The 15958-nt window shown below is 35.7% G+C and overlaps 4 protein-coding genes across 13 annotated transcripts in view; 1 reads left to right on the top strand and 3 right to left on the bottom strand.

Moving 5' to 3' along the window:
- Positions 1-2732, top strand: part of ctrip (E3 ubiquitin-protein ligase ctrip) — a 66124-nt gene extending 63392 nt beyond the window's left edge. For all 9 annotated transcript variants that reach the window (XM_087346325.1, XM_087346324.1, XM_087346330.1 and 6 more), the window contains one exon: positions 152-2732. In XM_087346325.1, coding sequence (XP_087202451.1) covers positions 152-348 — 197 coding nt within the window. In that variant the 3' untranslated portion in view covers positions 349-2732. The remainder of the gene's footprint in view (positions 1-151) is intronic.
- A 4212-nt stretch (positions 2733-6944) lies between these two features.
- Positions 6945-9194, bottom strand: LOC110839274 (transmembrane protein 256 homolog). Of its 2 annotated transcripts, none has more exons than XM_022083463.2 (4): positions 9051-9194; positions 8647-8821; positions 8400-8518; positions 6945-7334 (listed from the first exon to the last, which is right to left on the bottom strand). In XM_022083463.2, exons 2-4 carry the CDS (start codon positions 8810-8812, stop codon positions 7191-7193), a joined length of 429 nt encoding a protein of 142 aa, XP_021939155.1. In that variant the 5' UTR covers positions 8813-8821; positions 9051-9194; the 3' UTR covers positions 6945-7190. The 2 variants fall into 2 exon arrangements, with proteins under 2 accessions (XP_021939155.1, XP_021939075.1); XM_022083383.2 differs by having other exon boundaries at positions 8946-9121.
- A 4511-nt stretch (positions 9195-13705) lies between these two features.
- LOC147874183 (uncharacterized) lies at positions 13706-14169 on the bottom strand. The gene has a single exon (XM_087346334.1). It carries the CDS (start codon positions 14167-14169, stop codon positions 13828-13830), a length of 342 nt encoding a protein of 113 aa, XP_087202460.1. The 3' UTR covers positions 13706-13827.
- A 32-nt stretch (positions 14170-14201) lies between these two features.
- Positions 14202-15785, bottom strand: LOC110839105 (protein cereblon). The gene is made up of 5 exons (XM_022083011.2): positions 15230-15785; positions 14892-15094; positions 14668-14747; positions 14453-14550; positions 14202-14344 (listed from the first exon to the last, which is right to left on the bottom strand). Exons 1-5 carry the CDS (start codon positions 15345-15347, stop codon positions 14301-14303), a joined length of 543 nt encoding a protein of 180 aa, XP_021938703.1. The 5' UTR covers positions 15348-15785; the 3' UTR covers positions 14202-14300.
- Between the last annotated feature and the right edge of the window lie 173 nt (positions 15786-15958).

Raw genomic sequence — 15958 nt, 5'->3', positions numbered from 1 at the left:
TCTACTCTCATTCATTAATCGAAACATACACATCATTGTATTCTAACTTTTTTCTCTTTCTCTCTCAGAACAGATGTGTAGTGTTACATTTTACATTTATGAATTAATTGTTATAACCCTGCATGATGCTAATAATGTCTCTGTTATTCAGGCTTCAAAAGTCTGTCGCCTCCTCTAACAGTCGTCCGGAAAACACTGGAACCAAACATGAATCCTGATGACTTTCTGCCCTCTGTGATGACGTGTGTGAACTACCTCAAGCTGCCAGATTATTCGTCGCTGGAGGTGATGCGAGCGAAGCTTGGCCTTGCCGCCAGGGAAGGTCAACATTCCTTCCATCTATCCTAGTTGCTTTACCCTTCTCTATTCTGTTGCCATATTCCTATTCTAGCTCAAACAAGTGTATGTTCGTTGCCCAAGTGTATAATTTCTATCAGACCATTACAAATCCTTTTACATATTTAAAAGACTTCATGTATATTATTTTAAGTAACTATTACATTGTGAAGTCAACCCAGATTTAAGTACCTCATATTTTCCTACACATAGACGGAAGTTCCCTGTTAAAACAAGCTGGCCTCCTTTGTACTGATTAACAATGGAAATATGATTTATTTCTTTCATATTAAAGTATACTGAAAATATCCCACCTATGTTCCAGTCTTAAGGGCACTGATACTTATATCCCTGCCTTCAGTTTATATAATAGTATACACGTACGCAACTGAACTTGATAGGAAGCTATCCAATAAGAATCCATGCTTATACAAGCTGAATACTGACGTTAGACTTTGCGGAGGAGGAGGACAAGAATCTTCAAACATTATCGAACTATTATTACTATCATCACTGTAGAAACAGACTTCGGAAAGTCGAGTTCCTTTCCTGTTGAAACAGTATGATATTCCAAGGTACAACAGTAGGAGAAACAGCTGGATGTGAGGAGAGGACACTTAGTGATACGGATGTGATGAGAGACACCAATTTTTTTGTAATAAAGCATAAGTGTTACACGTGAAAGTGAACACAGCGAAAAAGTGTGATGCTTAATTTGTGACTGCAGATATCATCAGACTTCATGCTGTTATGCGAAATAGTTAGGGTGTGCACTGTGTATATGTGTTCGCGTGTTTGTGAACGTATGTTCTTGAGGTTGTAAGATAATCCTTGAGGAACAAAGTTGCATTTCTTTAGTCTGTATCCTCCACATTGTGAGTTCATTTTAAAATACTTGTTCTGGAGAATAATGCTTCATGCACTGTGAAGAGAATTATGCATTCTGTGAAGTATTGGTGACAGTTGGAGGAAGATATATATATATATACATATATCTCTGTTAATTAATTTTTTAAACTAGTCTTTCAAAGCAAGTTGGGTTTATACTTCTAATTTGCATTCACAGTGTCATTTTTTATATATAAATATGTATAAAACTGCCCAGGTAGGTTCATTTGCAATATTACTGACAGTCCAAACTTGTGAGGGAAAGAATTTTTCTAGGGGGCATCCACTGTGAAGCTGTGTGGAATTTATAGTGTACTGTTTGAACTATGTGCAGAAAGGTCATCATATAAGAATGGGACTACAAATTTCATGGCCTTTGGCTTGTTTTTTTCCCTGCAAATGCTTCAACAGAAAATTGTTATACTAAACCAGGCAATGCAAAGAAATTGGCACAAATTTATAATTGAAGGTAAAGGTGGTACATGGTTGCTGAAATGGAAACTACCCACAAATTATCTATAATTCAGGGTTAGTAACATATTTGGCATGTCTGTATTTCATTACTTTCATATAACCCAGTAAGCCACATGACAAAAAGAAGTTGAAAAGGTCTAGAGGTTGGTTTTTGTTTGATATTGTGTTATAAATTATTTGTTAACATAACTGACACTTGGAATTGAAGTATTTGTCCTTAAGTTTCAGTTACTGTATTCTTAATCTTGTTTTATTCCCATCTCTAGATTTTGCTTAATTATCAGGACTATATTGTAATACATCCATAATTATCAAGCATTGTGATGAGTCCCAGTGTAATATGGTTTGCACAACATTAGTATTTCGGGCAAATTCAGTTATTTACGATGTAGAAGAAAGGGTAGATATTGTTTCCCTCTCAAAAGTTTATATTATATTTTGTGCTTCATAAAGATTGTGTACAGGTATGATGAGTGTTGTTACAGTTAATCTGCGTTGTATGTCCAAGTGAAAACTGTTTAAAAGTTTTATTTGGTAAACTAATTTTTGTTGCATAAGCCGTTTTCCACTTCATCCCCCTATATAAAATAGGTAGTACATTACTTTTTACTTTGCTGTGGGGGTGAATGTTTTGAAACACAGTAAAAATCAGTTTATAACTTTTGAACTGCACTACTTACAAATAAACTCCTGACCTTTAAGGTATATTTTTGCGATGACCACTAACAGAATTGTTTACTACTCAATGCATGAATTTACAACTAAGTACTACAGCCTTCATACATGTCACTTGGAGTTTAATGATGAATGACCATGATTTTGTTGATAACTTTTTGACTTCTTGTCATTCATTTCCTGTCTATTCAGTCATGTGACATTTTTTCTGAGAAACCTGTAATGGAAATGTGTTTAGTATCCCCAAATGTAGGTATCTAAGACATATCATCACAGAAAATGAAAACTGACTATGAAGCCTGTTCTAAATGTTTATAAAACCTGTGTAATCATTCCAAAAAAAAAATTATTTTAGTTAATGGCTTTCTTTAGTGCAGCACTCCTGTCTGTATTAAATTTAAAGTTGCCCATAATATTTTGTTTCTGATATAGTAATAGCAGATATATAAGAAACCAGAGTAAATAGTCTGTTGACATAGGAAATATTCTGTGAAATAAGGATTTACCCAGAGATACTGATTGTCCAAATTATTGGTCTGTATTTGCATGCAGTTTATGGTTCCTAATCACAAATGTATTAAACATTTAAAATGGCATGTAAACTTACACAAGTTTTGTAAATTCAACTTTATAAGTGAAGTGACCTTTGCTTTTAGATACTGCAATATGTCTGGCCTTCAGACCATTTAAGAGAATGTAAATGTAATTTATGAAAATGCTCAAGTTGGGCATCCATAGCTTTGGTTTTAAGGAAACATTATGACCACAGTTATGAAATTTGTTAGGAATGGTCATATCGCAAATATATGCTGTTCCTGAAAATCAAATGTTAAAGAATTCATGACAACTTTCTTTTCTAATAGCATTTCATGTACTGATATCACAAAAAGTTTCACGAAAATAATATCTAAAACCACTTGCTGCACATTTATAATAATTGTTACTACTCATATATACTGAGTTACTTCCTGAGACAGAAATGGTAAATTGACAATAAATACAGAAGATGGCTGCCACCAAAGTTTGCATATAAAAATGCTGATATGAATGTTAATTTTTCCTGCAAGCTTGATGTATTACTACGTTTCACATATATACATGACCATTAGGACAGTGATCAAAATCAAAAGTTCAAATTTCCTGCATGATACCCCATAGTTTTTTTTATAATCTACACAGTTTCACTGCACCAAAGATACAATTTTCTTTGAACAACATTAGAGGCCATTGTGCCATAATTTATATAATACGTAAGTCTGCAGAAGTCTCGGTATTTAGAAATATATAACATGCTCCTGAAATGTAATGACCCTTTATTCTGACAAAAAATGCAAGTAAATGCAAATAATTGATCATTAAAAATTATTACACGTCAATTAAAACTGTATATGCAGTGCTGTCTTAGAAAGTTTTTATTTAAGTTTCTGTAACTAGAAATCACTAACATTAGTGAGATCCAAAGAAAATGCAATATCTATTGTAATTATATTGACATACTTTTTACTGTTATTTTTAATTGCGTGGGTTTATCACGTTTTACTTCAGATGAGGCCATAAATTCAAGTGAAAAGCCCAGGTGTTATTATTCCCCCTCCCCTCAACATTTTTTGTATTCCCCTTCAAGATGTGCATCTTTCTTCTTCGTGAATCTTTCTCTCCTGATAACTTTATTCTTTTTGTGATTAGTACACGATCTATTCCAGCCATGTTTTCATTTCTTTTGCGATGCTAATCAGTCAAGAGTAAATGTTCTTAACGAATCATGGCTTTAGCATTCTAAGTATAAAAACAGGTTTCTCTTCAAAAGCACTTTCATTTGTCATCTGAGCTCTAGTCCTTCGCTGACACAAAATCTGTGCCCTTTTTTCATATGCCATTAATGTAACAAGTTCAGAAATTGTTACATTGCGTGCATTTTGTATAAATGTATTTATTCGTGAGATCACATTTGGAACTGTTAACAGTACATTGTACAGTAAAGATGTGACATATAAAACAAAATATATTCAACATAAAATTCTTACAAGATGAAAGCAGAACATCGTATTTAAGTCTCATAGTCTGTGTTTCAGTACCAAATTTCATCAAAGTAAAGCTGTCAAACATGACATTATGAAAAGACATGGCCAGGCTAATAAATGCTTATACATTGTTAGGAATAGTGCCTAACACAGCATAATTGTCACGTGAACAAATATGCTAGAGTCCCGTATATGCATAAGTGGAAGATACATATTAGTTCAGTCTCTAAAAGAAAATTGGAAACTGTTGGGCCAGTAATATAGACTTATTTCCTATTTTTGGTGTTTAAAAAATAACTAAACACCTTTGCATATTAGCACAATCATGTTGATAAAATATATGTTGCTGCAATAATGTTACACTTCATTTGGAATTAAAACTCCCCCCAACAAAGGTTATTGCTTAGAATCTTACATTAAAAATCAGTAGTTTTAATTCCACCTCAAAAGTTGACCCAGCCACCACTGCTTTCTGCTGCTGCAAGAAGCAAGTATTCAGTCAACCTTTTAAAAAACATCAGTTTTTGAACCAGCCTCAAATACCATGATGAAAACTAACAGTAAAGTATACATACAAATTAAAAAGTTTAAAAGTTAATATAAATATATTAAATCAAGATTCCACAAAAGCATATAAAAATGTCACTAGATCAGGGTTCTTACATCAGTTATAAGGAGACCACAAAATATGTTTGGTGTCTGAAAATTGTATATTTTCATAATCATGAATCATAACTGAAACAAAAACTAGAATGGCAGCATACGAGGTGTGACAGTTTAGTTCCTGCAATACCCACGTGTATGATGCATCGAGTAGCAAGTGAGCATAAGTAAGCAGCAGTGTGTGTTGGTTAAGCAATTAAGGCAGTAGTAGTGAAGCAGTGGGAGAGTTACATAAGCATGTTTTTCTATCCCAGTGGAAAAGTGAATGCTAGGTTGTTGGAGCAATGCATTAACATTGTAAGACTTGAGGTTCTCACAGCGGTGAGTATGAAGATATCCGTCTTCTGGGTTATTGCGCTGTGTAGTCTGGTCGATGTTAACATCAACCAGACTACACAGCGCAATAACCCAGAAGACGGATATCTTCATTAACATTGTGTTTTGTGCAGTTAGGCAAACGTGTAAGTGAAAATCTGTGGATGTTAACAGGGACTTATAGCGCTAGTAGTGCATAACGGAGTGACCAAAAAAGAGACCAGAAAAAGGCATGCATGTCATGAGCCCAAATGAGGACAATGTTCTTTTTTTAAAAAATTATATATCGCAAGGAACAGTGAACCAGTATTGTAATTTGGAAATACTGGCAAGGTTTTGAGAGTCTGTCAGAGAAGATGTGAACTTGGGCCTGATGCTTGGATCTTGCATCATGATGAGCTCGCTGTGTGGAAGTTTTTGGCTAAGTAATTGTTACTGAAATTGGATCATATTCACCAGATTTGGCCCCATGTGACTTCTGGTTAGTCCTAAAACTGAAGACTGCTTTGAAGGGCCACAGATTTTCAAACACTGTTGACATTCACTGACATACAACAACCATCTTGAAGTGCATTCCATAAGGGAAGTTCCAGAAATGCTTTGAGCCGTGGAAACACCAGCTCATTAAGCGTACTGGTGTGAAGGAGACTACTTCAAAGTTGACAGCAACCATTAATGTGTAAGTAATTAAATACAGCTCTTGTAATACAACAGGTATTGAGATGATCTTGGCCTGGCATGTTTCAGCATTTCTGTCCAAGTCTCATATTTTAATGTTCCAGCTGTGTCTTACATGTCCAGTAGCTGCATAACTACACTTTTTATACATCCCCCAGAAAAGAAGTCAAGGGGTTGTAAATCTGGGGACCTAAGATGTTGTGAAATAAGGCCACCTCTCCCCTTAAAACAACATGAAAACTTTTCATATAGGGGAATTTGGAGTTGCTGACTTGTAGTAACTTCCTCTTCTTTGAGTTCAGAAAAAATAAAAGGGTCCAATAACTTTCTTAGACCTAGATCAGATCTGAGGCTACCTCATTGAGGTCCTGTCCTTTCCTTTTAACCTGAAGATAGAAGAAAATCTAGCTATCAGAATAAATTTTTATTTCTCTTTGTAATTTAGACAATGCATGAAGTCCAAAAATGTACCATCAGAAACCTTCAGATTCAACATCGAGTCCCAGTGCCACTTTGTCCACCATAAATCTCACTTGTACTGCCCTGGGCATGAACCCACGCCTCTGCAGTGTGAAGTCAGTGACTAAAACCTGAGTTATGGTAAGACGTTTTAAACATGATCTACAAATACACTTTGTTATGTATGAACTTTTGGGCCTTTGGTCATTTCCAGGAAATAGTTTGCATTATTGAGATATGGCATATTGACATTGCATGATTTTCAAAGGCTTATTGTCAGAGCAGCAGTGATATTTGCTAGGAATACGAATTTTACACCAATATAATCAGTCATGTCTTACAAATCATGCTAAATAGCCCAATGTTTAAGCATGTAAGCTTTCGGATATTCCGTGCCTTCTCCCCAACATCCACATTCTGTACAGAAGATTGGAATGAAATTTAAAAATTTCTAAATTTATTTTCACAAGACAGACAAATTATGCATCTGAACATCTCCACTAATTTGAACAGTAAGATTCTAACATACATAGTCTTGGTTTTTACAGTTGGACAGCCATGTTACAAGTAATATGCATACTGGTACAAACAATACTCTTATAACCAGAAACAAAATTTCCATTAAATATTTTGAATGGTGACTTACACTGAAAATATAGTTTAAATTTTTAAGAATACGAATTACAGTACCATAGCAAGCCAACCAACAATTAGAAATGTTCCACCACAAGGAGTTAGCCACCTCAACTCACTATTCCCTGTGAGAGCATGGTAGTAGCAGGTACCACAGAACAGAACCATTCCAAGGACTAGGAAAGAACCACTCTGTGGACAGAAAGAGAAAAAAGCATACTTTTCAAGATTGAAATCCAGTCAGGATGCCAGTTGTTTTGACTATTAATTTCCTAGCCTTGTCTTGCATATTTAAGTACATCCTTGGGCTAAACTCCTGTAATTATAATTATAATTATCTGCATTCACCTACATTCAGTGCCTTCTAATACAAATGTATTGTATGTATAAGCCAGAGGATTTTTATCCACATAACATTTTCCACAACTAATCAACACTCACTGATCTAACAGACTTACATACTACACCATTGGATATGCACTTTGATGCTTTCATTTCTAGACTGCCTCTTCTAAACTGCAAGAAACAGACATCAAGTAAAATGTGTTTTAGGTGGACCCACTGCAGCCATCACTTCATCATTACCTGCTTGGTTTTTCTTTATGCCCACGGTTATTTCAGAGAACGTAAACTTTTTTTTTAAACCATGAAGGACAACAGTAAAGTCCAATTATGATAGAGACACACAGTCCTACAATACCCATGAATTAGCCTTCCAGCCAGGTCATAAATTCTCAATCTATTGATTGAATGACATATTTAATTCTCCACCATCCAGGAAATTGTGACATAAAATTATGTCAAGTTTCATTTTATTAAATTTAGTAGAGTTAGAACTGTTCTAATGCAACAGAGCTAAAACAGACAGTCCATAGATATCAAACTTTGTACATAAATGATCAATGACTAGTATAATTCAATGTCCATGATCTACAACTCCAATTAACATTTTTCAGATATTTCAGATCATTCATATGATTGACAGTCTGAAATGAACATTATCAATATATTATTAAACAGCAAAGGGGTAAATATTAATCAAGTATGACTGTAATAATTTCTAGAATTTGATACATAAAAAGTGGTCTATTTCTTTGATGTTGGCAGACCAAAGAGCATTACTATCATTTAAGCCTTAATATTTTAAAGCAGGGAGACTGGAATTTATATTGAACATTAGAAATAATTCTCAAAACACTTTGATAATAAAATGCTTTGTAAACATGTCTAGTGTGAATTCAGTAACTGAAAACTTGCCGTTCGTGGCCATCTACAAAACGGAACTCCAAGAAGTGCCAGAGAATGAAGGAAGTGATATCGATTTGCTGTTTCATAGATCTTCTTTAATTCTTCCCGGCCTTCTATAGGATATAATGCTGTGGAGAGAGACAACATAGTTCTGGTAAATACAGACTTCAAATTGTAAAAATGAATGTGTAAGAAAAGCATGGCAGCATATGTGTTAAATCAAATACTGTAAGTTTCTTGATTGCAATTCACCTACCATGTGCTCCATAAGCACCAAGAACAACAGCGGATGCTCCAAATATTCCTGCCAAACGTACAAAAGGACTTCCTGAATATGTATGTTTCCAAATGGGAAATGTACATATTGGTGGCGGCTGTGGTACAGGCGGTAAAGGTGGCAATTCTTTCCCTTTCGGTATCATTGCACTTCCCTGACAAAAGTAAATAAGACAAATATGACGACTTTAAGGTTATGTCATAAATTATCACACAATGGTTACGTCATAACTTATCAGTCACTAGGCACTATAATAAACGTAGTTTAGATAAACGTACTAAAACTTTCACGTATCCTACAGTTCCTGTTATTAATGGATTTTGTAGAACATAATTAAAAGCATCCATTAACCCCATGACAACACAAACAAATTTGCTACGTACAAGACCAGTTGATGTACGTTACTTCAGATATATCATTTTTGTGTTCATGCAGGCGTACGTTTAGGTCATCTGTGATGTTCGCCACTGGAAGCTTGGTGCAGGACTTCCCAAAGAAGTTAACAAGCACAGATAATTAGCAAGGCTTCAGAATTTATGAACGTATGTTTACCTACCAACATTTGATTTGTGAAATTATTAGAATACGAATTTGTTTACTCTCCATAGATCTTTCATAATACAGTCCAAGGTTATATAACATGTCACAGTATGAACATGAACACTTAGTACTAACTGGAGGAGTACTGAATAATTTGATTCCTGAATAGTAAGCACTTTTCTGATAACTAGTGAGGTTAGTACTTGGCTGATGGAAATCATGCTTATGCCTTGTATTTATGCTATGTATGTCAGTGTGTATGGAACTTCTCCATGTTGTCCATGGCAGTAATTAGAGAACGAATACACTCACAAGAGGAGTATATTAAATTTCAATAAATGGTTCTGTGCAAGGCACTCATTTCTTAATACCTGCCATTATTGTAATGATATTCTTCTGGATGTTAAACTCTTTTTGTTGTCTGTTGAGTTCCCCAGAAGATAATAACATGTGTCATGATGGAATGTAAATAAACAAGGTAAGCACATTTTAAAGTATTTACTTTCTTCAGTGTGTAACTGTTCTCATTCTGATCTTAGTTTGGGGATATAATAGAATAAAATTTGTTACATTCCATACATCCTACATAGGCCTAGCAAAGGATGTAGAACATGTCAGCACAAATACAATACTTGTTACTAATACAAATATAAATTACATAGTAATGACAGTAATTTACGGTCAGCTACAGCATTAGTGCAAAAATAAATACACAAGAAAGCATAACCACTGTTGCTTACATGTATTTATAATAGCTGAGAATTTTTGGTTGAGTTGAATACTTCTATATGAGCCGGCGTAGCTCAGTCGGTATAGTGACTGGCTACGGACTGGTCGACCAGGGTTTGATCCCCGACGGGGGTAGAGGATTTTTCCTCTAGCCTCTGCGTCCAGACCGGCTCTGGGGCCCACCCAGCCTCCTATCCAATGAGTACCTGGGGTAAAGCCGGCCGGGGCATGATGCTGACCACTCACACCCATCTAGTACCGAGGTGAAGAATGAGTAGGAGCTATACCTCCACTCCCCCCCAAGCGCCTACATGGCGTATAGTGGGACAGCTTTACTTTTTTTTACTTCTATGGAGTAGGAGTGAGATAAGAGATACTCTTTTACTACTGGCTTAAACTTCTTTATATCGTGATTCAGCCTTTTATATTGGGGGAAGATAATATATTCAATGTGCTTTCTGTAGTTTAAGTTATTATAAATAAGTAAACCAAGGAATTTAGTTGTTAATACTTATTCAGTTGTTATATTTTATGACCTATATTAAAATTTATACGTTTTGTTGTTAGTAGCAAATGTTATGAAGTTTATCTTGTCAGAATTTAATGTGAGTTTATTGGATATAAACCACTTGATCAGGTCGGCAAAGACCATTAATGGAATTATGAAAGTAATTGTTATCAGAATGATATATAAGTATTACAGTCAAACCTCGGTTCACGAACTTAATTCGTTCCTGAAGGTCGTTCGTAAACCGAAACTATTTTCCCCATAGGAATTAATGTAAAATGGATTAATCCGTTCCTGGACCCCAGATGATTGCTTATTTAAAATTTTACAACATGACTTTGTGCACAAGTTCTTAACACAAAATCAATGGAAACCATTAATTCTATCACAAAGAAGATAAACACAACACTAAGCAGATCAAATATAGACGAAAACTTAATTTAGTTTTACCGTACCTGTATGGAGGAGAGTTGACGGCATAAGTGGAAGGTGGTGAGGAAGTGAAATGTTATTGTTTGGAAGGGATTTTCTTTTTTCTGTCTCTTGGCACCACTCGACTCTGCAATACACTCACTGGGCCTCTGTCTCACTAAAAAGTTGTCCAGTGTGATTTGTTTTTGTCTACGTTTTAAAATGTTTCTAAAGTGACACATGGCATTATCATTGAAAATGTTTATGCTGCGGCTTGCTACTGCTTTATCGGGGTGATATTGTTCCACGAAACTTTGCACCTCACCAAATTTTGCACAAATTTCACGGATCAAAGAAGTAGGAACATCCTCCCTTCCTTCCTCTTCCTCTGAAGACATTTCCTTCACAATCGCCTTTGGTAGCTGCTTCTGTAGTTGTTCCATTTCTTCCGTGCTGAGTTCATCTTTGTGGTCCTCTAGTAACTCCTCCACATCTTCATTGTTAACTTCCAAGCCCATGGTTTTGCCTAGAGACACAATATCATCGATAACAGCAGAATCTTCATTGTCAAAGCCCTCAAAGTCTCTGCCTGCAACACATTCTGGCCACAATTTCCTCCAGGCACTCGCAGCCTCCCATGCCTAACCACACTATGTATGCCACTTCTTTTCTTAAATTTCTCAAACCATCCTCTGCTAGCTTTGAAAACATCAGTATCACCACTCGTACCAGGATATTTTTTTACCAGGTCATCATGCAATCGCCTTGCTTTTTCACAAATCATACCCTCAGAAACACTGTTGCCAGCTAACATATTGTCGTTTATCCAAATTAGCAGCAATTTCTCCACTTCTTCAATCGTCTGTGATCTTTGTTTAGTAATAACTGTCATTCCTCTTGCAACATCGGCTTTCTTGATTGTCTCTCTATTTTTGAGAATAGTACAGATCGTTGATTTTGCCATCCCAAACTGAGTAGCAAGATCAGAGACATGAACACCATTTTCATGTTTGGCTATGATTTCTTTCTTAACATCTATCATGATATTGGTATGTTTTCTTTTCACGTTGCTGCTATCATTGTCTTTCTTTGGCCCCATGCTGGATTATTCATCTAGGAATACTGCCGATGCTGATACTCCCAGCTTATCGCTCCATGATGTTGACGGCTTGCGTGTTCGTAACTCAAGACACAGTACGTAATCCGAGATGATTTGTGTTCGGAAAATTTGTTCGTAAACTGAGTTGTTCATGATCCGAGACGTTTGTGAACCGAGGTTTGACTGTACTATTATTATTAGCTAAGACTGTAGACTTAGACTGAAAATTTATTATTTCGGGTAAATTGCACATGAAAGTAATGAATGAAGAGAAATGATCTGTCTCTATAGATTTAATTGTATAGTTAGTGTGTTAAGAATGCTGAGACTTGCTAATGATATTCTGACTATGTTTATATTTCAACATAATTGGAAGGTCTGAAGTTTCATGGACAAGTGAGAGATACTTATAAATGGCTTTCATGAAGATGTGCTATATGGAGATATGGAAAGTTATCCTATCTGGTAAATTAATTACATAGTTACTGATTGATTAGGAATACTTTGTCAACCACAGTAGTTAAAGCAATGTGGTTAGTACTTATGAAACATTTTTACTGATGCTGTATTTTGATTGGTTTCTACATCAGCTCAGACAGAGACCATATAGTTGGAGAATATGCAGAAATTCAATTTCCCTGTCAAGAAGACTGAGGAAGAATTGTGTGATGATGCAAAGCTGGACTTCAAAGGAAAGGAAAAGAAAGGCATGCAAAAATTATACACAAGGATTTTCCAAACGTATCACAGACATACCTCTCTTGGCATGGTAAGTTTTTAATTAACAGGCTGACAGTGCTGAACTGGAATATGATATTCAGAAATAAATTTCTTACAAAAGCACAAATAATACAGAATTCCTTTATGAAATATTCTGTTAAACTGAGCATCATATGAAGCTACCAGATATTTTACAAGTTAATCTTAACAATTGGAACTAGTTTGTCATGGGTAAAGTGCGCCCTGATGACGGAGGCAGTGTGTCCTCTGAAACATTGGTGGAAATCTACCAGCCTACACGGCGCAACAAACCAGAAGACAGAAATCTTCAAAGTGAATATTGTAGGATTTGAGGTTTTCACAGCAATGAGTCTGAAGATTGCTGTCTTATGGGTTATTGCGCCATGTAGTCTGGTAGATTTCCACCATTTCAGAGGTCACACTGCCTCCGTCATCAGGAAGATGAATCGCGGCGCAATAACCCAGAAGACAGCAATCTTCAGAGTGAGTATTGAGATGAAAGCTGTGTACAACCATAAAATGAAGAGGTATAATGTTGGCACAAAACACCACTTCTTTTTGTATCTCCTTTAGTTATCTCTGTTACTTCCAGTATTTCTCCTCCTCAATATTTCCAATATAAGCAATGTTTTTTTCAGGTTACATTGTAGTTGAGTTCTGTTAGGATCTATGATGAGTTTAGCAACTCAAACTTTCAAAGATCCTTTTTACATGCTTTGGTGTCGAGACAATTCCTGACAGATGGATGAACCCAGCTCCACATACAAAAGACATCCAACACTTTTCATACATAACATGATAGAATTTGCAAAGAAAATTTGTCTGCACATGAAGGGAATAAGCAGCTTTGTTCTCAACAGACAAGAAAAATCAGAATTCAGTGACAGGTAAACAAGTTTTGTAGAAAAATGTTACGTTTAGTTCCTCTGATGAATCTGTTATGATTACGCAAAAATTAGTGGAGCTTCGGAAGGGGAGGGGGTAGGAATTATTGTTTGACTCCACTCTGGTACCTCAAACACTTTTATTTAATCAAACTGATATCCATTCTCATTAATTTCTCACATAATAATGTATAAATTGAAGTGTATGCATATATACAAATATATACCCATCACAGTACATGGATGAATCAGTACGGACGGTGGTAGTGACCGTAGTAACGATCGCCCTGGCGTTTATAACAGCCACCTTCACCACCCTGATTATGTCCCCTTTCATTTCGTGAACCCCAGTTCTGATAGCGTCTAAACCGAGTAGACCAATCAAAATTACGTCTAGGTTTATTGTACCATGGATCAACAATAGGTGGGGTACACACTCTGTCTTTGTACTGAATGAACTCCTGATCAACTTCTGTGTAGCGATCAGCAAATTCTGCTTCACATGCAGCTAAAAACTGTTTCTGTTCTTCTGTCAGTGTAACACCCACTGCATGATCTTCGCCGGCTGTCACGTTCTCTTCCGCTGTCATATTTGCAGACTTTCTAAAGAAGTTTGTTGTGTCAAAAAATATAAATAACAAAGGCACCAGATACTTTTGCTCACAGAAGAAGCAGTTAACTCTCAATTATTGCTCTTGCGGTGGTCCTATATCTTTTTTGTTCAACTTTTATATGATTTTGGCACAATTATCAAAGAATCTGAAACTGTCACAAAACAATCTGTATTACACTTGTACTCTTCAACTTTACATACATTGATTTATACTGGAATAGGGCAGACTTGTATATTTAGTTATAAATTATTATACTTACAGCTCTCAGTGAGCAAATTATCTAAAATCAATCCATAAAATCCTTGGTCTGAAGCTGTCTTACGATCTACAACTGCTGATGCCAGAGGTTCAAAAATCCTGTCGACAGATTATTAAAATTCAGGAAGGTACTGAACATTCAATTGATCTAGTATTTAAAGTCACAAGTTGGGGATTAATACCAGCAATTCTCATAATAAGTTATGGCATGCTTACCATCCTAAATGGTGGCCACAATGTGAACATAAACAGTGTTTCCATGCATAACCAGGATACCAAGAAAATTCACTATGCCACTGGAAAGGATCAAGATAGACACGTTATTCTCCACATTCATGTGTGAATGAAAAGCAAAATCCATTATGGGATAGTGTCACATGCACTAAATATGCTGATAATTGTAACTACTAGTAACACCGCATTGCGATATCAAAACATACTTCGTCCACGCCAATGCACTTTGCTTTGTTTACAACAAGCACTCGAAATCTTATGCCCAATGGATTTTCTAAAAGTTGAACTGCAACACTCTGTTTCCCAAAGAGCGACTGATTTCCGTAGATCAGTGCCTCTGAACTAAAACGGTTATGGATGTAACTGGAATCTGCAATGTCAGCACCACAACCTCGACAGAGTAAATAATCTAAAACAGCAAAAGAAAAGTACAAACTATACATTTGAGCACAATAACAGCTTACAGAATGTGCTACTACACTATTGCACAATCTGTACTGGCTGCATTTTCAGTAAACCAGTTTAACATATGCATCTAAATTACCTGTAGGATCTTCCGGTTGATAACTATGCCCTTCAGAATTTCGAACAATTAGATAAATCGTAATTAAAAATAAAGCAACTTCACCAGTCCACTTTTCCTCCTTCAAGATACCCAGCATTACAGAACTAATAATTTATTTCCTGATAGTGGTTTAATTTTATCAGCTGTTCTAACAGAAGCATGAAAGAGTACTTCCGGACACGCTTTTGTGGGTAATGAATCCTACGTAAACCTACAAATACCCACATTCCTAGTCATTTTACGTCATATATGGCCATATTTTGCCTTCGTGCTTTTATTTTGAAATGGGTAATTCTACTTCAAATCCAAACTGTTCAACGGAAGCAGAAAATAAAACGGAATTCAGATTTAATTTTAAACCTTATAACTAACAATTTAACTGCACTTCCGTAGAGATATGGCTGGTTTGTGTTGCTGATATTAATGTATATACGAAGTTGTTTCACAAATGTAAATTTAGCCCACAGCACAAGTCATAAACTTAAATACGAAATATATGTTGTCAAAACCAAACAATTAATGGTGTCTCAATGGAAGTTACCTGCTCAAGAATCTGACTTCGTTACGTTTAATGCCTGGAACGTTGGCTGCACTGAAAAATGGTTGTTTCTTGTTAAAAAATTATCTAACAGATGGAGTCAAGCTAGTGACGAATATGAAAGAGGCATGTGTATTGGGGCAATACAAAATATTAGTTTTCGGTCTGGA

The sequence above is a fragment of the Zootermopsis nevadensis genome, unplaced genomic scaffold (genome assembly GCF_977971745.1).
Source record: "Zootermopsis nevadensis isolate Lab colony 2312 unplaced genomic scaffold, Znev_1.0 Znev_ptg000010l, whole genome shotgun sequence".
NCBI lineage: Eukaryota > Metazoa > Arthropoda > Insecta > Blattodea > Termopsidae > Zootermopsis > Zootermopsis nevadensis.
Note: the sequence above shows the minus strand (reverse complement) of the source record. Positions and strands in the feature narration are given on the sequence as shown.

What these genes read in the sequence shown, in the direction of transcription:
- LOC110839105 (XM_022083011.2), bottom strand. Translation starts at nt 15,347, where the DNA reads ATGCTGGGTATCTTGAAGGAGGAAAAGTGGACTGGTGAAGTTGCTTTA. An exon ending in TCAACCGGAAGATCCTACAG is followed by an intron (nt 15,095 to 15,229) that starts GTAATTTAGATG and finishes TTGCTGTTTTAG; the next exon opens with ATTATTTACTCTGTCGAGGT. An exon ending in TAATTTGCTCACTGAGAGCT is followed by an intron (nt 14,345 to 14,452) that starts GTAAGTATAATA and finishes GTTTTGTGACAG; the next exon opens with TTTCAGATTCTTTGATAATT.
- LOC110839274 (XM_022083383.2), bottom strand. Translation starts at nt 9,023, where the DNA reads ATGGGGTTAATGGATGCTTTTAATTATGTTCTACAAAATCCATTAATA. An exon ending in TAGGATACGTGAAAGTTTTA is followed by an intron (nt 8,822 to 8,945) that starts GTACGTTTATCT and finishes TACTTTTGTCAG; the next exon opens with GGAAGTGCAATGATACCGAA. An exon ending in TGGTGCTTATGGAGCACATG is followed by an intron (nt 8,519 to 8,646) that starts GTAGGTGAATTG and finishes CTCTCTCCACAG; the next exon opens with CATTATATCCTATAGAAGGC.
- LOC147874183 (XM_087346334.1), bottom strand. Translation starts at nt 14,169, where the DNA reads ATGACAGCGGAAGAGAACGTGACAGCCGGCGAAGATCATGCAGTGGGT.